The sequence below is a fragment of the Lissotriton vulgaris genome, chromosome 3_1 (assembly GCF_964263255.1).
Source record: "Lissotriton vulgaris chromosome 3_1, aLisVul1.2, whole genome shotgun sequence".
Lineage (NCBI taxonomy): Eukaryota > Metazoa > Chordata > Amphibia > Caudata > Salamandridae > Lissotriton > Lissotriton vulgaris.
This window is the reverse complement of record NC_141689.1, coordinates 751,011,884-751,029,955: the sequence shown is the minus strand read 5'-3', so window position 1 is coordinate 751,029,955 and position 18,072 is coordinate 751,011,884. Positions and strand designations below refer to the sequence as shown.

General features: G+C 45.0%; 1 protein-coding gene across 2 annotated transcripts in view; it reads right to left on the bottom strand.

The window, feature by feature from the left end:
* The window catches only part of DMXL1 (Dmx like 1), a 2,236,090-nt gene that overhangs the window by 1,999,375 nt on the left and 218,643 nt on the right, over nt 1-18,072 (bottom strand). For both annotated transcript variants that reach the window (XM_086961064.1, XM_086961065.1), the window contains exon 3: nt 12,780-12,857. In XM_086961064.1, coding sequence (XP_086817190.1) covers nt 12,780-12,857 — 78 coding nt within the window. The remainder of the gene's footprint in view (nt 1-12,779; nt 12,858-18,072) is intronic.

Sequence of the window (18,072 nt, the reverse complement as noted above, 5' to 3'; positions counted from 1 at the left end):
CATACCCTCCTCCTGTATAGGAGTACCACGCTGGCAAAAATTCTTACCCAATAGGGAATGCCAAACTACTGCTCTTCGTAACCATACCTATGCCTGGTTTTATCCCTTGTGCACTGTGTGCAATATGTGCCTTACATTGAGGCTTGCCTAAGCCCCTGTTTAACTCCTGTACATGGTTATTCCCAAATACGGGGTTCAAAGTGATAACCGTGTGCCGCCCCAGCAGTGGGAAATTTACCTGCTCCTTCGAAATTTGAATGCACAATATTCCAATATTTAGCTGCTATGTAGCCATGCTAATGTCCCCATCCTAGTGTAAGGTGTCCACTTCCCAAATTCTGCCAATGTGTACCAGGGAGCAGACAAGTGGGTGAGAACAGGAAGGGAACAATATACGTACAGATACCTGCCCTTTCCCGAATAATGGAAGTGGCAAATGTTCTTTAATACATTGTAACCTTTTCGTGCTCTAACCCATTGTTTCCTCAACTTTTGGTACTGCAGCACACTTGTTCGATGACAACTTCCACAACCCTCCTAGCTACCATGGCTTTAGGGCGGGTTATTTTTAGCTTAACTGAAGCACTCTGTAACATGCCCTCAGTTACAGAGTGCACATAAATTGCTGAATTTGACCAGCCATTTGCAGACATTTTCATTGCTAAACCCTGGTGAACAGGTTCATGTGTTCAGATCTAGTTTCAGGGACTTTTTGAATTGTGCACACTATTGGAGTCACAGCACACTTCTTGGAGTGACAAACTTACGCTGCCCACCAGGCTTGCTTAACTGCAGGATCCAGTTACCCCTCCTCTCACGTTTACATAATGCACATCTTTTATAGACCTGGCCCAAAAGGGAAACCTATTGAAACCCACTATATTGATAAAGTTAGTGAGATTTTGCTTAACTGAACCAACCACTAACAAGCGGTTAACGGAGTGCACCTTTTCTGCTGAAATGACCAGCCATCTCCACAGGCAGTCTTATAGATAAACCTACAGTGAACGACTTAATGTCAAATCTGGTTCCAGTGAATGTTTGTCTATTGTGCATCTGCCAGTATATAAGACGAGCAGAATTTCGCTAGCTGAAGTGACCTGTAACAAACACTGGTTTACAGAGTGCACATTTTCTACTGAGTGACCAGACATTTGTGCAGTCAGATATATTGATGAACTCTGGCAGACACATGACCACAGCAAATCTGGTTCCAGTGACTGCTTGTCTGCGGTGCATCTGCCAATGACTACTTAGATTTATTTATTTACAGAGTTTTTGTAAGGCACGGGAGATTAAGTGATTTGCCCAGAATCACAGGATCTTCAGCGTCATTGCCAAGACTCGAACCCAGTTCCACGGATTTGAGGTCAACCGCCCTAGCCATTAGGCCAACTCCTCTTCCCTAGATATGTTTTGGCTTGGGTAACATTATTGCTTCTGTCCCACTTCAAGATTGTAGCAATGACCTGCTCTTTTGCTTTCTTCACTGCTGAGTGTGCCCAGTCCGATCACAGGTAAACACTCTGTGCTAGCCAGCTGTGACCCTTGTTGCCTAATCCAGCAATAGACTTTGTTATCCATGGAATTGATGCCCGCCAACAGAATCAGAGCCGTGCCACGGCTTACCCTCTATTAACTTTGTAATTCAGGTTCGCACATTTTTACCAAGTTCCCGGGGCCTCAGTATTCCGTGTACCCGCTGTGGTAACATATGCTCCCTATCCATGGTACCTTCCAATAATTCAATAATGACAACCGCAGGGTCCTAATGGGCTGTTACCATGCTTGCTTGACCCAGGCATTGGACTCAAACGTTTGTCCCTAAAATTAATTGCCCTCCACCAGAATCAAAAGGCCTGATTATCTACTGGTTTGCACCTAGTATCCTTCCGTTTGATTATACAAGTCAATCTACTCAGCATGGGAGGACAGTCTTGAGGCTGCCATTGCCATCACTCATCCTATGCCCTTTGTACTCGCACTCCATCCTCCTGATGAGTGGTCATTTGGCATAAGCCATGTAGTCCCTGAAATGCTCTTTAACCCTCATATATTCTGCACTAATGTCAAACCCCATTCATCGTTTCCCACCTGTAGGATTCCGTTTGAGGCAAGCGTGTGAAAATGTCTGGCTAGAGTGGCCACAACAGGCTATTGTACGTTTGCAAGTCCTCCCCAAACTACGTGCCTGCTTAGAATCTGGTACTTATGAAAACGAATGGCCTTGCGAAATGCAAGTCTGTATATTTCAATAAATCCATTAATTCCCTGAAGGGATTTTACTCTTGAAGTTGAATCCTGTGCTGTTCAGCTGGCCATCCTCTAAAACAGTTTCACTGTTAACAATGTGAGTGTGTAGAAACATTATGTCGGAATCTACCAGAAGCAGTTTCATGTTCTGGTGCAATCCCTGTTTGGGTGGATCCTACTGGAATCCCTCTGCCTAATGTGCATAACCTAGGTACATAGTCCAGCTCACTTGACGCACATGCCTATGACTCAATACAAACTAGCCCCACTGGACGTACAGCTGCTGGCTGAGTCTTGCCATCAATGCTCTCATTGATATAAGGTGTGTTTACATACCCTGCCAAGACCAATATTTGTTGGTGCCTACCCAGCTTATTATACCTGGTGGTGGCACAGCTTCAGATGGGATAGCCTTAGGCAGTGGATGCCCCTATTCCCCTCTTGACTTAATTTTGTGGTCCTAGGGCTGACGTCTGAATTTTTACATGTACCTTTCTTTCACATAAGGGCTTCTTAAAATACATGGAGCTCCTCGTGGAGCTGAAAAACTGGGGCCTGGAGAGAAATGATGTTATCCCAGCACTATAATTCCGCTCAAGTCCAAACAAGAGGCTAATCGATCTCAATGGGCCAAGCAGGACAATCAGTTGCCCGTAAACTCTATACCACAGTTAGAGATGGCACAATATTCAATCCGCTTTAATATATACGTGTGTCTACAATAATGGGGGCAAACAAGCTTGCCAATGTACAATCTGTGTCTGAGACATAAACATCACTTCAGAAGAAAATTAACTGGGAGTTCAGCATTTTGTCCCACCTAAATGAAAAAGCGGTGCATGACCACGTATCCCGCTCAAAGGATGCTACAAGGGGCTGTGACAACTAACCCCTCTATCTACACAAGATATTCATTCCGAACAGCAAGCCAAGCGACTCAAAAGAAAGATGCACCGACTGCCACTGCCCGGACTCGAAGCATTGCCTTCTTAACTGCATAAGTAGGGTCTGCAGTACGCCTGAAACTCATTATCACAGGACCTGGTACTGTAACAAAATTCAGGCCTTTTCCCCCATCTAACCTGCATCTGGTTCGTCATACATCTATGTGACCAGGGACCTCCTCAACAGAGGCTCACAACCGGCCCCTTCCACGGGCGGGGGTGGTTTCAGTATGCGTAGTGGTAGCACCTAGATGGGCCTCTACCAGAATTCCTCTAAATAGTGCAGCTGCACTTTTAGAACTATCAGATCACGCATAACTCTAGTTTTTCAGGCTGCGATTTGACCCACTTTGATCCCTGTAGGCTCCAGCATGCCAAACTGTCGACACACCATATTGAATGTACAACACAACAATCGGACAGTGCCAAGGGGTGCCAAAGCATCTGCTTTAGGTTCATACTGCAAGCCTATTGCCGCCAGAAGGACTTAACCCTTCCTGCAACCGTGTACACTGGCCCATCACAACAGATGCCGAGCCGCTGTGTCTGATGCCAAATAGGAGAGCCACATGCACCAGAAAACAACACTACACAACAGAATATGGCATGACGCACAGAGCCCGAAAAACGTCTGTACAAGGCCTAAATATGCAGCGATGTGCACTCTTGGTGGAAGCACCATTAAGGCCAAACCCGGAACGAATCCCAATGACTCCCGCCACTGATCTCCAAAGCAGCACCCCACCACAGCGGAGCGATACAATGGCAAGGCGCCCGTGGCCCAAACCATGCCTCAGAGCCGCAGCCCCAGGACCACACCGCCCACCCTGCTCCCCTGATGTGCCACCACCCCGTAGGAGGGCCGGTGCAACCCCAACATTAGATATGCGATGGAGAAGACACAGCTCACGGCTCACAATGCTGGACGCCACCTTCCGACCCGGACACCATGTGTCCAGCAACACAAGTAGGGGCCGTGAACCGTCAGGGCTGCGGGCCAACCACCACGCTGCTCAACTGTACCCCGCTGCCAAACTCACTACTGCTACGATGAGCAAGAGGGCAGGACAGCCGTAAAGGCGACCCTTCCCCCCCCCCACAAGCCATGACTGAGACCTACCACGAAAAACATCCGGCACAATGCTACAGACCCGATGCCGCGCCCCCCCAGTCCAACGGCAACACACACACCATTGGGGCTCCGGGACGTCCCAGGTCCAACTCAGTGCCACCCACGAAGCCAGGGTCTCACCGGGAGGTAAAAGCCACCGGACAAGAGGGAGAGACACCAGGGGGTGGAGGGCTGCTAATGCGCCCCCCTCACTAACCGAATCAAAACCGACAAATGCCGCTCGTCCTCAGCCCGGCTAAGTCTCACTGTGCCTGCCTGCAATGGAGGCAAAGAAACTGCCTCAGTGGCCAGGCACCCCTAGTGCTTAAACCAGCAAGGCGGCACACTTCTGAGTGCCAAATAGCCCACGTGGGTGAGGTCTGACGCACTCCAAGCGATGTAGCAACACCACGCAAAAATGTGCCAATTGACCGTCTATAACGAAACTGGAGCCCCTGTAAGCACTCAGATACCTTTGCAGGTTACACAAGCGTACAAAGTACAATTAGAGGTATAGTACTGCAATAAATGGCAGACACTCAAACACAAGAACAAACGTTACGTAGGCAATGGTGGCACTTGTGCAAGTATCTAAAGCAAACAAAATGTAAGAGGTAGCAAACAGTGAGTTACAAGAGAAAAGTGACGTGTGCATGTTAAAAAAAGAGTACCAACCACAAGTAGAAGGATAATAATGCAATACATGGCAGTCAGTCAAACCAAAAAAAGAACACACTGGGAAGGCACTTCATTAGTCATGGATAATAGAATTTTCTATAATGGAAGGTCTTCCTTCAGATAATAGAGAGGGCTTGAATTAAATTTGGAAGTCTTTGAAGGAGTAGAATTTTGAAGTCAGTTTTGAAGGTCTGTGAGGTGGTGGTAGTCTGGAGCTGAGGCGGAAGTGAGTTCCAGATTCTCACCGCGTTGCCCGAAAAAGATGGGGCCATCGATCTTTCCATCTTGAAAGTGGTAGGTTCAAGCAGTAAAATTTCTGCATGACGTGCTGGTCTAGAGCCTCCAGAGAGTTTCAGTTTATTCGCCAGGTAGCGAGGAGAGGAGGAGTGAGAGGCTTTGTGGGTGATACAGGCAGTCTTGTAGATAGATCATCTCTCGATGGGAAGCCAGCGGTGGGTGGTTAACATGGGTGTGATGTGGTCAGTTCCTTTGGCCCCATAAATGAAACGAGCTGCTGAATGGAGAACAGATTTAAGGGGGGACAGGTGGGATTTGGGGAGGACAGTAAGAAGAGAATTGCAGTAGTCCAGTCTGTAGAGGACCAGCAATTGGACCAGGGTTCTAAGGCCTTGCTCAGGGAAGAAGCGATGAATTCCCCAAAGAAGGCGCAGTTGGTATCGAGGAGACTGCGCAATGGAATTGATTCGGGAGATTAGCTTGAGTTTTTTGTCGAGTATGACACCAAGGGATTTTGCACTGTTGACAATGATGGGTTTATGGTTAAGTAGATTCATCTGATCCATCCATTATTAAACCAGGGGAGGAGAAAGTGAGGAGGAGAGGAGGAGGAGTTCAGTTTTGGAGGGATTCAGAACAATTGATGAGTTGACATCCAGTTTTGAATGGAGTCGAGAGTGGAGCTTAGGATGGAGAGATCGTGAGTGGAGGCAACCTTGAGGTAGATTTGAGTCTCATCTGCGTAGAGATGATAGTGGATACTGGATTTACTTAAAAGATTTCCCAGTGGTTCTAAATAGAGATTGAACAATGAGGGAGCAAGTATAGAGCCTTGAGGAACACTTTGACCTACCGCCAAAGGAGATGAAAGACTATTCGCTATTTTGATCATTTGGGATCTATCAGAGAGGAAGGAAGAAAACCATTTAAGCACAGTGCCCTCCATGCCCATTCTCTGCTGAAGAGTGTTGAGGAGAGTGTTGTGATTGACAGTGTCAAAGGCTGCAGAAAGGTCAAGGAGAATTAGAAGACCCCCCCCCCCAATCGAGAGTCCGCAGCGCGTCATCAATCACTTGCAGCAGGGCTGTTTCAGTGCTGCAGTTTTGGATGAAGCCGGACTGAGAATTGTCAAGAAGATCATTGTCCTTGAAATGACGAGAGAGTTGTTTCACTACACATCTTTCTGTGATCTTCGCAAGAAAGGGTAGGTTAGTGATGGGGTGGGATTTTTGAAGGTCATTCGCATCAGCAGTGGTTTTTTTAAGCAGAGGGGTGACCTGTCCAGTTTTGAAGGAGACAGGAAGGGAGCCTTGACAGAGGGAGAGGTTGACCAGAGTGGTCCAATAGGAAAGAGAATGGGTATAGAAGTCAATGGCAATGGCACTGGGGATGGGGTCAATAGAATGGTTGGAAGGCTTTGTTTCGAAGATACAATGGAGGAGGGCATCTTCGGAGATGGGGTCAAAGTTCTGCCAAATGGCTAAGGATTTGCGCTCCTCTGGAGGGGTAGGATGAATGACCTGATCCACAAGTGATTTCACTTTTTCGTCAAAGAATATAGAGAAATCCGCTGCTTTCTTTGTAGAATCCTCCAACTTGGAGGCTAGGGGAGAGCAGTTAGTATTCTTGATGAGATCAAATCTTTTTTTGGGTCTATTTTTGGCTGAGTCAAGGAGGGTTCTGAAGTGCAACGCTTTCCCAAGGAAGATGTGCTTGTGGTACTTGGATCTTGCTGAACGAAGCGTGGCCAAACTATAGGTGGAGGGCGCTTGCCTCCATTGTTTCTCCAGGGCTCTCAGGTGCTTCCTTTCTTCTTAGAGGGATTTGTTTAACCAAGGTGCTGAGGGAGTGGGCTTTTTCTTTTTGCTTTGGAGAGGTGAAACATTGTTGATTTCGACTGCAAGAACTGTGAGGCATTGGGAGGTGAGTTCGTCAACATCTAGGTTCGGGTCTAGCCTTGGAAGTGATAGCAAAGCTGATTCACAGAGGGAACCGACGTCAATATTTTTAGTGTCACGGAACCATGAGGTAGCCCTCTTAGGTTGGCCAAGAGTTATAGGGTGTGATAGGTGAAGAGAGAATGGGACGAGGAGGTGGTCAGACCCGTCTACATGAATGGGGGTAGCGATAGAAAGCATGCCTGCTTTAGAAATAACCAGGTCCAGGATTGAGCCCTTAGAGTGTGTCGATTCTGTGCAGTGTTGGATAAGATCTTTTGCAGAGAGGAAGGTGGCCAGCAAATTCGCAGAAGAGTCTTGCGGTAAGCCCCAGTGGAGATTGAACTCACCCACGAAGGTCTGATTGTAGCTTTGCAAGTATTGGTCGCTGATGAAGTCAGTGAGTTCCTCCATAAATGAAGGGACGCTACAAGGCGATGGGGTAAATGGCATGAAATCTGAGGGGTGAGCGCTGGTGCAATTGGAGCTCAAGAGATAGGCATTCAAAAGTGCGGAAGGAGCGGATAGGAAAAGCCTTAAGTTGAAGGGAGTTTCTAAAGATGACTGCAACTCCTCCCCCAACTTTGTCAGTTCTGTCATTCCTAAATAAAGAATAGCCTGTGAGTAATAGGAGATCAAACATAGAATGAGAGGTATCATTGAACCAGGTATCTGTTAGGAAGAGCATGTCAATTTTGTGAAGAGTGATGTATCGGAGATTTCAAGTTTGTGTTTTATTGCAGATCGGCAGTTGTGGAGCAGACAGCGCAGCTCGGTCAAGACTGTTTTGGTGACGGGGGGACTTGGGCTATGAAGGGTGATAGGGATATTGTACTTATACGGGGGTGCTCGGGAGGGTTTAAGTGGATGCTTGGTTCTGACAGAGGAGATTGTCGGAATAGTGTAGATAGTGGGGTTACTAGGAGATGCACAGAGGGGGGAGGGAAGAGGGCCGACCTGTGCTTCTCGGGGGTGCAGGGGAGGGGGGTCAGGGGAGGAGAAAGGGAGTAAAGGGAGGAGCTAGATTAAGAGTCCGGGGATAAGCCGGTCGCAGAGGAGGGGAGTAGGGAGGGGAAGAGGCAGTCAAAGAGAGAGAGACAGGTGTCTTTGCCTTGGATCATGACAGTACCGTTTTTATAGAGTGAGATAGTGAGGGAGCTGTTAAAACACGCAGAAGGGGAAATTTGTAGTTGTTTCCCATGAGGAACAGAGGAGGAGAAGGTGATGTTAAGGGAATTATATAAGCTTAAAGGCCCTTTGAATCATAAGCCTTCTTCACACCTGACAGCCCACACTCTTGGAGCAGCAACTGTTGTACATCTGGAAGGACTCTCGCCCAGGGCCAATGCCTGTAACTGGCACAGCTAAACTACCGCAGCCACTGATGCAACTAAGGCCGGGGCACAACCCTAGCGGGTCTCCATCATTCCTCTGTCCCCACCACACAGCAGCAGGAGCCACGAGGCGACGCAACAGTCACTCAGGGCCCGGGCACCCAACACCGCAAACAGTGGAGGATGCCTCCACCGCCACAGCCACACCAGACTCCCCTTCACTGTTCGCAAGGAGTTTGTGGGACCTATTTTACTTCCCTTTATTGAGCACAGAGAGTGTAGCCGGCCTGGAAGCTGCACAGTTGTATTCCTGTCGAAAAACATAGTGAAAGCTACCCTGGAGAATAATGGAAACCACCAGACTTTCCCTGCTAAACCTCTTGCAGGAGTCGGTGATGAGAGCCCAACCTGGCTCATATGCCTGGCCCACATCCTCTCCTTAAAATACAAATTGGTGCCTGGGCCCCCGACCGAGCTGTAAGCCACCCAACAAATGTTCACTGTCTCCCCATCTGTTTGTGCAAGCTGCAACGTACCCCTCCAGCCCCCAGTGTCTGCCCCCACACATGAAGGAAACATTCAGATGCAACCGAAAGCACGAGGGGCATGAACATTCAGGCCAACAGGGCAACACCAGGGGCAAGACATAACGCCCCCTAGGGCCCAGACTCAGTGCAGTCAATCTCACAAATCGAAATCACAATTAAAATACATGGACACCGAGAACAGCATCCAGACTACCTCACCTGAGCAAAATTAGACCCAACGCTCCACTGCTCTGCACGACGCCTGCGGTACCTCCAAACCCAGGAACGCGACACAGCTTGACTGTGTGTCCAGCGGGCGACAAAGAGGGTGGCTGGTGGGGGGGCAGGTATAAGTACCTGTCCCCAGAGCACCGGAAATTACGCAGCAGAGGCGCCAGACGTAGGAGGGACTCCCAGAAAAGGGGGTCCCTGCAACAGGGGGCGGGGAGGTGCCTAATGCAGCACTAAGGGGGCCGCCCTCTTACAGGATCTACTACGTGCGCTGCTGGCAGTCGCAAAACATAAGAGTTTTTCATCTGTAATTTTTCCAACCACAAAGAACTTTGAATATTTGAAAGAAGACTGCTTGGACAGGGGATGTCATTACCATATGTTTGCTGTTGTACAGGGATTTAAGTGGAATGAAAAAAGTGGATGGTCTCATAGGGGCGTGGCCGCTGTAATTAAGTGCGTGGCTTAAAACACTTAAACTAAAAATCTGTGCTTAGCATAGTGTTCCACCCGACTGGTATTTTGCTGCTTCTGTCCATTCTTCCAGACATATAATAAACCAACTAATATTACACCTACAACAAGCCAGGACTATTGGCTTTGTCAATAGTTGTAAATTGCATAAGATAAATAAGCAACTATCACTTAGTTGTATATGAAATTAAAAATGCTACTCGCTCTTATGGCCGAGGTTGTGGTGTAAGACTAGAGCAGCCGACCTTTGAGATCAGAAAACAGGTTCGAGCCGGACGTTCTGCGATTCAAAAAATGAATATGCCCTTGTGTAATGTAACTGGCGCTCAGGTAAAGTGTTCCAAGTTTTCACTGTATAAAACTGAAAAACTAGTCTCTTTTTAGTTACATTAAAGGCAGTGAGATTTTGTACTATTGCAGTTAAGGTTTTTTTTTCAACCCAAGTGTAAAAACGGAAGGCCCGATAGGGAAGAGTCTCTGCACCTGCTTTTAAAAACTGACCCGGCCCACTTAAAGCTCGGCTGTTGTAGTTTACAAAAAAAAAAAAAAAAACGTTCATAATATGTGTTTTCCTATTTTAACCCCTTCCATGCTGATGACGGAACCGCTCCGTCATCAGCTACAGTTGAGCTGTGCTGATGACGGAGCGGTTCCGTCATGGCCCGGCCGCCGCGCCTGCGCGGCGCTGATTTCGCGCGGGCGTTCTAATGAGCGGGGCGGGTCATGACAGAACCGCTCCGTCACCAGCATAGCTCAACCACGGCTGGTGACGGAGCGGCTCTGTCACCAGCATGCGGCCGCCGCGCGGCTGCCCCGCCCCTTTAGCGCTGCGGCGGAATAGCCGCCGCAGCGAAGGGGTTAAACATGTTTTGTTTTGGTTCAGCATATTGTATGGCGGGAGCGCAAACCTTGAGAGATTCTGAAGAAATATCAGTGAGCTGAGCTGGAGGGATTAAAGGAAGGGGTGGGTGGGGGGGGCCCAGCCAGGGACATGTTTAGGTCGAGCCTAGAGTCAGCACGCATGCGCTGCTCTGTGAGGCATGCTATATTCTCTCTGTGAGGTCTGACCACACCAACTAAGCTAACAAACATTGGCAAAACCAATAGCTCTAGCTAAACACACAATGTTCCAAATGCGAGACCTTTTGACTATGTCATGCTTGTTCTGTTATTGACAGCGTCAGCTTAATGATTTTAGGACTCTTGCCAAGCCACATTTGGTGGCAAGGTACATTTCTACTGTTTTTGAGCGACCAGCATTTCTGAAAGTTTGGTCGGCATTATACACACTTGAACTAGCTGAAAATGGGTAATATAATTTAAAGTTGCTCCAAACAGGAGCCCCAAAAATATGTGTTGCCGCAGACCACAAAAGTCCTCAAGACGATTCTGGATGTGGGTCTGCGTTTGCATGAACTAACCCTTTAAAAGCCAGATATACTGCTTTGCCATTGTGGGCTATGAGAGTTCTTCAGTGATCTGTACACATTTTGTTTTCTCATATCCATTGTTTCTAGGAGTGTAAACTACTCAACGAGCATTTGGTTTTCCAAAAGCATAGTCGCATACTTTATGAATACCAAGTATTTTAACACCGAATGATTTTTCTAAGTTCCAATTATTTTCCTGTCGCAAGCACACTTTTATTGACCTCTGAAGGGATAAACGCTAAGTCACAACAGGATATTTATATATGCCAGGGTTGTGCACAGACCTAAACAGATGTTTTAGCCACTGTGCTTTCTAACAGGCATGATAACCAAAGAAATTAGGTAATGTGGGTGAGTCAATCAACCTTTGGTAGAAACATATCCCAAGGCTGCAACTCATCTGTAGACAAAGCTCATTAAATGACTGATTTTTATAATAGCGTGTGTGCCTGTAGGTCAGGAGTAACTTTCAAACTACTGTTGCACAAACATACATAGACAATTAAAGCAGAAAGTGCAGAGGTTTGAGATGAGTCAGAGAGTTGCGGTAGAAGATATATTGAGTAAGGTATAGGGTGAAAAATAGGGTAGTGCATTAGATATGCTGAATTAGAAGAAAGTAATACATATTTAGATTCATAAGTATATGGAAAGTATATAAATGCATAAAGGAATTAAGTATATGTAGATTAAAGATACTGATTGAGGTAAGGGTGAGAAATAGGATAGTGCATTGAATATGCTTAATAGGAGAAAAGTAATAAATATATAGATCCAAGTACATGGAAGGTATGTAGATGCATAATGAAAGTAAGTATATGTAGATTAAAGATGCATTAGATAAACTCTGATTTTCAAGTGTTGTACTTTAAAAAATGTTCTTTTTAAACAATTATTTAACATGCTTATACAAAGCAATACACATATATAGGTAAATATCTATAGTACAAATACATGCTTCTTCTATACAGTGAAAAATGCTGCATATTTCGGTTTGTGTATGGTGCTTATGTTGGGTAGAGCCAATTCCTGAGTAGTTTTTTGAAGAGAAGGGGGTTGTCAGTGGATATTATGTTGTGGGTAAACAGTTCCATAGTTGGCATCTTCAGGTGGAAGGACTCACTCCCCCCTACAAAAGACAACAACTTGTGAATGCTATGGCACGCACCAGTCAAGACCTCTTACCATGCGTGTCTTGGTTGGGTCTGGTGAGAGTCCATCAGCCTTGCAGCTGATGGCTTCTTACTCTGATAGGTGAGGCCGGTGTATGGCTGGCTGAGGCTCAAGTCATCTATATCGGGACTGCTGGGGAAGGCTCGCAACTAAAGAGTGCTCAGCTGCCCAATTAATAAAGTTTCTTTCAACCATGAGCGGGGAATTTAAAGTTATAACAGCTCAATAGTCCTGCAGGCCAATCCTCACGTAAAAGACTCTGCAATCAAGCAATGGCGGAAGGTGGATCTTTCAGTGTAGCCAATAACTGAGGGGAGCTGATGCAAAGCCAGTTTCTGTGTATTGTGTCATCATTAGTGACAAAAACAAGGCGTGAATCGCCAACCAGACATTTAAAAAAATCCGTAATATCATTAATATGTCATGCAACTATGAAATTAGTGCACTTACAGTAGCTTGAGCAATCTTCTGTGTCAAAAGGGTCACTGGTTCAAAGATACAAATAAAGTTTCCATAGGAAGCTGCAATCTAAAAGAAAAGAAAATTACTGTGTAGTAATTCAAAAGTACGACCTTTTAACAACCGGCAGTTGTTTGCTTTTACAGCAAAAGCTCAGAGGATATACGTATAAAAATATTGCATAACGGCACTGCTGCAGAGTTACTTGAGAAGTATCCTACACAACGTCTTACTTAAATGTCATGTGAAGACGGGATACTAGTCTTGCTAGTCTTAGAGCTCTTCGGTCACCAGTCGCCCCAGGCAACATTTTTTATGTCTTTTTGAAATTTAGCATGTAACAGATGGGTAATCTCAAAAGCAACCTTCTTTTAGACGCACTGGAGTCAACAGTTATTACAGGTTTGCAGATTTTTTTGTGTACTTTGTTATTCTATTTTACTGAGCAGCCATTAATTTACTCTTTTGTGCTGTACATTTATTTTGGGAATATAAATATATGCAAAGTAAGACTGCATGTACAATCCCCCATTATAGATCAACATGGAAACAAACAACAAAGCATCATGAAAACATCCACAACGTAGACTGTGCGGGGAATGAGATTTTGATATCTTTTCTGATCGCTTAGATACCTATCTCATTCATATATTTTGGATCGATTATTTTCTGTCATTGAGTAAAAGGCAAACCCCACATAGGTTAAATCAACCCCATAGACTGACACAACTCTGAAGAACCACTTACGACTGATAAAGTTTTAAAAGTTTAATATAAAATCAGAATTAATTGCATATACAATCCTCTCAGGATAAGATTCAACAAATAGACAGGAACTAAAAGGAACATAAATTCCCTAAAGAATCTAAGTCTACAAAAGAATACAATCAATATCAATTCCAGAATCAACAGATTAAAAAGCATAGACACAAAGTGGTTCCGTTGCGTCATCTACAAAAAGAATAAACAAGTTAAACCTGTCCCTACTCTATGCTAGGTGACATCCCTACTTCGCAAGTTCCTTACCTAAAAAAGGTGTCAGCAGTTTGACTTCCAAAGAAGTTCAAACTCTCTTAGCCTCTAATAGTAACTTATCGAGAAGCAGTACCCTTTCTGCCTACCCATCCGCTCTCTAAGGGTCCTCGGCCTACTGCTCTCTTGCGCTCTGCTCTTTTCTCTCAGGCCATCTGCTCATGCCATCTGCGCTATCTTCTCCCCAGGGTGCTGTCCCTAAATACACGATCACAGTATGGGTGGAACGCCCCTTGACGCCCACCACGTATACATTCACATGATGTCATTTCTGGTTCTTTCCATAGCTTCATCTCTTCGCGTCGTCCGTTAAGTTGACCTTGCTTCTTAGGCACCATCTTCGTCATCTTGCTGGTAACCTCATTGACATTCCAGTTGACACTTTCAGAGCAAAGTCTTTCACCTCAACAGAACTCTATTCTTTACGATTGTGTTCGTAACCTCGTTTGGTCCTGTGAACGGTCATTTCTAAACAAGACCCAAATTCCAAGCGTCTCTTATCTCACTTAGGCCATAAACTTCGTCCAGCATTGTCACCTTAAATCTAACAAGACCCTTGACTCTTGTCTCGCACGTTCAGATCAAGGCTATCCCCTATTCCTGTGAGCCCACTAAATTACGTGCAGCGGACTACACTCCTGCGAACCCTTGGTCAGTTAGGTTAAAACCACACATGACCACACTTTCTAACATTCCTACAACTCTTCTACACAGTATAACCTTTAACACACATTTATATATATTTGAATCAGCAAATCAGTGATTATACTTGAAATCCAAGTTACATAAAATACACCATTTATTCTCGTTTCTTACACAGTGCTATATAGTCTGCACATTTCTTTGCTTTACGTTTCACCGCTTTCTCCGTTTAATAATTACACACGTATTTTCAGTTTAGCACGTTCTACTGTTCTTAAGCATTTCTACACATTTCTATATTAGCCCACTACGTGTACGGTCTCTCTAATGCATATTCTAAAGTGAATACAGATACATTTCCTATTACTTAAGTTACATCGGCTAACTTTATGCTACAAATGCTATTTCATGTTACAACTTCTACGTTTTATGCGATATGCTTGTAAATATGGTACAGATATACTTTTCATTCAAATTGCGCTCTCTCAGTTCCCCCCTTTGAAGACCTCTAGGGGTCATCACTAAAATTGCAATTTGAATGACACTTTACACAGAACTAGTTACAAGATTCCCTCTTTTTATCGTTTCGAGAGCTCGTAAACTTTTATACTGTTGATCTTGTAAAGCAGCTAATCTCCTTTCTTGCTCTCTCATGGACCTTTGTAACCGGTTCGACCTATACCATTTGTACAGTTTCACTAAACCCAACAATGTAATTATGCAAATCAATATTATCAAAACAGGTTTCAATATGTACCACACAACGCTTTTACCAAGGTTGGCAAACCAATTTCCAACTTTTCCTACTCCATGACCTACTTTCTCCCAAACATTTATTTTTGTTAAATCTTCGATTTCTTGGTGTATCTGTGTAATATTCCGTATAACTTTCTCAAGTGGTTTTGAATTATCTGGAATATAAGTACAACATTCCTGGACCTTCAAAGCCTTGCAAACTCCGCCCTCTTTTGCTAGCAGAACATCTAAAGCAAGACGATTCTGAAGAACCATTGCCCTAATCGACTGCATCTCTCCTTCTACTAGCATCAATGACCTTGCAGTACTTGCAGATAATCTATCTACGACTGTAGCTAGTCTCCTGATCTTAACATCGTTAAGTATTAAACCTAACATAGGAAACATCGCTCCAAATATGTCTCCAACTACCTCAGCATCTCCTATTTCCCTTTTCGCTCTTGTCGAAGCCTTTCCTTCTATGACCGCTAAATCCTTTGCATGATATATTTTGGGGAAGACAATTGCCAAGTAACACGAACCATACCAATTGTCAGGCAGTTTTACATAGGCATTTCTTCCACATACAAAATATACATTTGGAATCGCTTGCATCCCTTTCATAAAATCTTTCGTGTAGTACTCTAACCTAAAAGCATGTTCGCAATTTACTTCACCTACAAATACACTCTCATAATACGTCTTGCTTCGAGTTAAACATAACTTTCCTTTCTGCGTTCTATCTAAAGCTATTGGACCATTGCTACCCTTCTTCTTGTGTGCTTTTTCTTCTTCGGTCCAATCTGTTTTCCACTGTCCTGACATTTTTAGAATCTTCTGCCTTCTGTACCGGTCATCTACTTGTCCTATGAACTTTTTCTCTACCTCTGACACTTTGCAAGTCAGATTGTTTCTGCGTGCATATGAAGTATCTAATGTATCCCAAGGAAGAAAGAATTTTGCTAATCTATCCTCCTTTTTATAGTAGTCCCACTTATTCATTTGCTTATAATTCGGGACTTCAGGCAGTACCGAATCATAATTTGAAAAGTAGTACTCGAACCCTTCTCTAACATAAAATATACTGAGCAATAAACTACATGTTATCCCATAAGTCAGTGGGAGATGATGATATCTGATGCCTTCATCTACGGAAGCCGGCAATTGCATGCAAACATAACAATCTTTGGCCTCCATGGCATCAATATACTTGTACAATAGCTTGGCATATGCGTTTGATCTAAAATTTCCCTGCGACTCGTCTACATGTAACCTACGAGCTTCATTTGCCAGTAACGCCTTTTCACGGATTACATTGCTCTCCTCCTTCTTCCCAACAAGAGCAGGTTTCAAAGTCGTTACAGGCTTTACATCTGTTGTCTCTTTTTCACTTGCATGTCCTACTATGTATGATATGGTAACTACTGTAATAATAAGAAAAATTACTACCGCTATTAGTGTACCTATTATGCATTTGGCTTTTCGGTTTGGGTTGCCATTCTCCATGTTATCAAAACAGCGTAGCTCTTTCCTTTTCGAAGAAAAGTTCCTTTTCAAGTCTTTGTCTTGCTTTGTTTGCTTTCTCAGTCTGTGAAGCGCTCTTTAGCAACAAAAGTCTCCTTTTTCACAACAATGTCTTTTTATCTTCAGTAATAGACAACCCTAACCCTTCTCCGTCCTCTAAATGTAATCCCTAATTTTATTCTTCTTTCCACTCGGCGCTAGGTTATCTTCTTCTTTATAGCTTAAACACAAAAGTCTTTATGCATCTACAATGATTCTCGTACCTGCAGCTCTAATAACATGTTCCAATAATTCTAAACGAATGACTTTTTCTTCTTGTTCTGGTATTTGTTGACCAAAAGTCGGAAACTCTAATCGATTCAGTACTAGGTCTTTGATCCGACTTAGGTAAAAGGGAATGGGAAGTGTGAAAGTCAGTAACCCCTCAGTCTCGATTCCAGGCGTCAACATCCATATCTCCACTGCCACAAATGGATCGAGATTGATCACTTGCACTTCTCTCACTCTCCCAGATCTCTGTCCCCAAGACATCTGCTAGATAAGTCCATTCAGGGGTGGCGTACCTTCTGCAGGGCACACGTACCCTTCTTGATCTTCTCGGACTCTCAGAGCCTGAGTCCGTAGCTTCTTCGTCTAGCTCTGAATCTTCAGAGATCGGGACAAGGGTGCTCTCTGGATTTGCTCTCAAGCTTGACCTTCTCCTTCTTTCCGGCCAACTAGCTTCTCCATTCCTTGTCCTCCTGCTCCTTGTTCTTGGACTCGTCTCTTGATCACTTGCAGCTTGTTCGGTATCTGACTCGAACTCCCAGCTATTTTCCTCTTCTGAGACGACTTCGGTCCCACTGGTGTCCTGACCGTCGTCGGCCTGCTCCGACACAGGCTCAGCCTCTTCAATCACCTCTACAGCTTGGCTTTCCCGCTCTGTGGCTTCTCCGCTTTCCGCTGGATTCTCATCCGAGAGAGGAGCTGTTTCTTCCAGAGGTGCTGGAACTCTTCGGGTGTGTGAGGCATGTATCCAGTTGGGCAAGCCTCCACACTTTACAGCAGTGTTCGTAACTAGTATGACTTGGAACGGTCCTCGCCAGCGCACGTCTAGACAGTTCTTCCTGACATGCTTCTTCACCAGGACCCAGTCCCCCGGACACAAGTCTTGTGCTGATGGAACCTCTGCAGCCTGGACCTGGAGGGACACAGAATGAATGGCATCAGATAGTCCCTTGCAGTAGTCCAAGATCAAATCGTCTGTGATGTTCAACAATGCTGCAGTCGGAACCGATGGCAATCTCATAGCTCTTCCCATTAGCACCTCGTGTGGAGAGAGACCTGTTCTTCTATCTGGTGTGCTACGTAT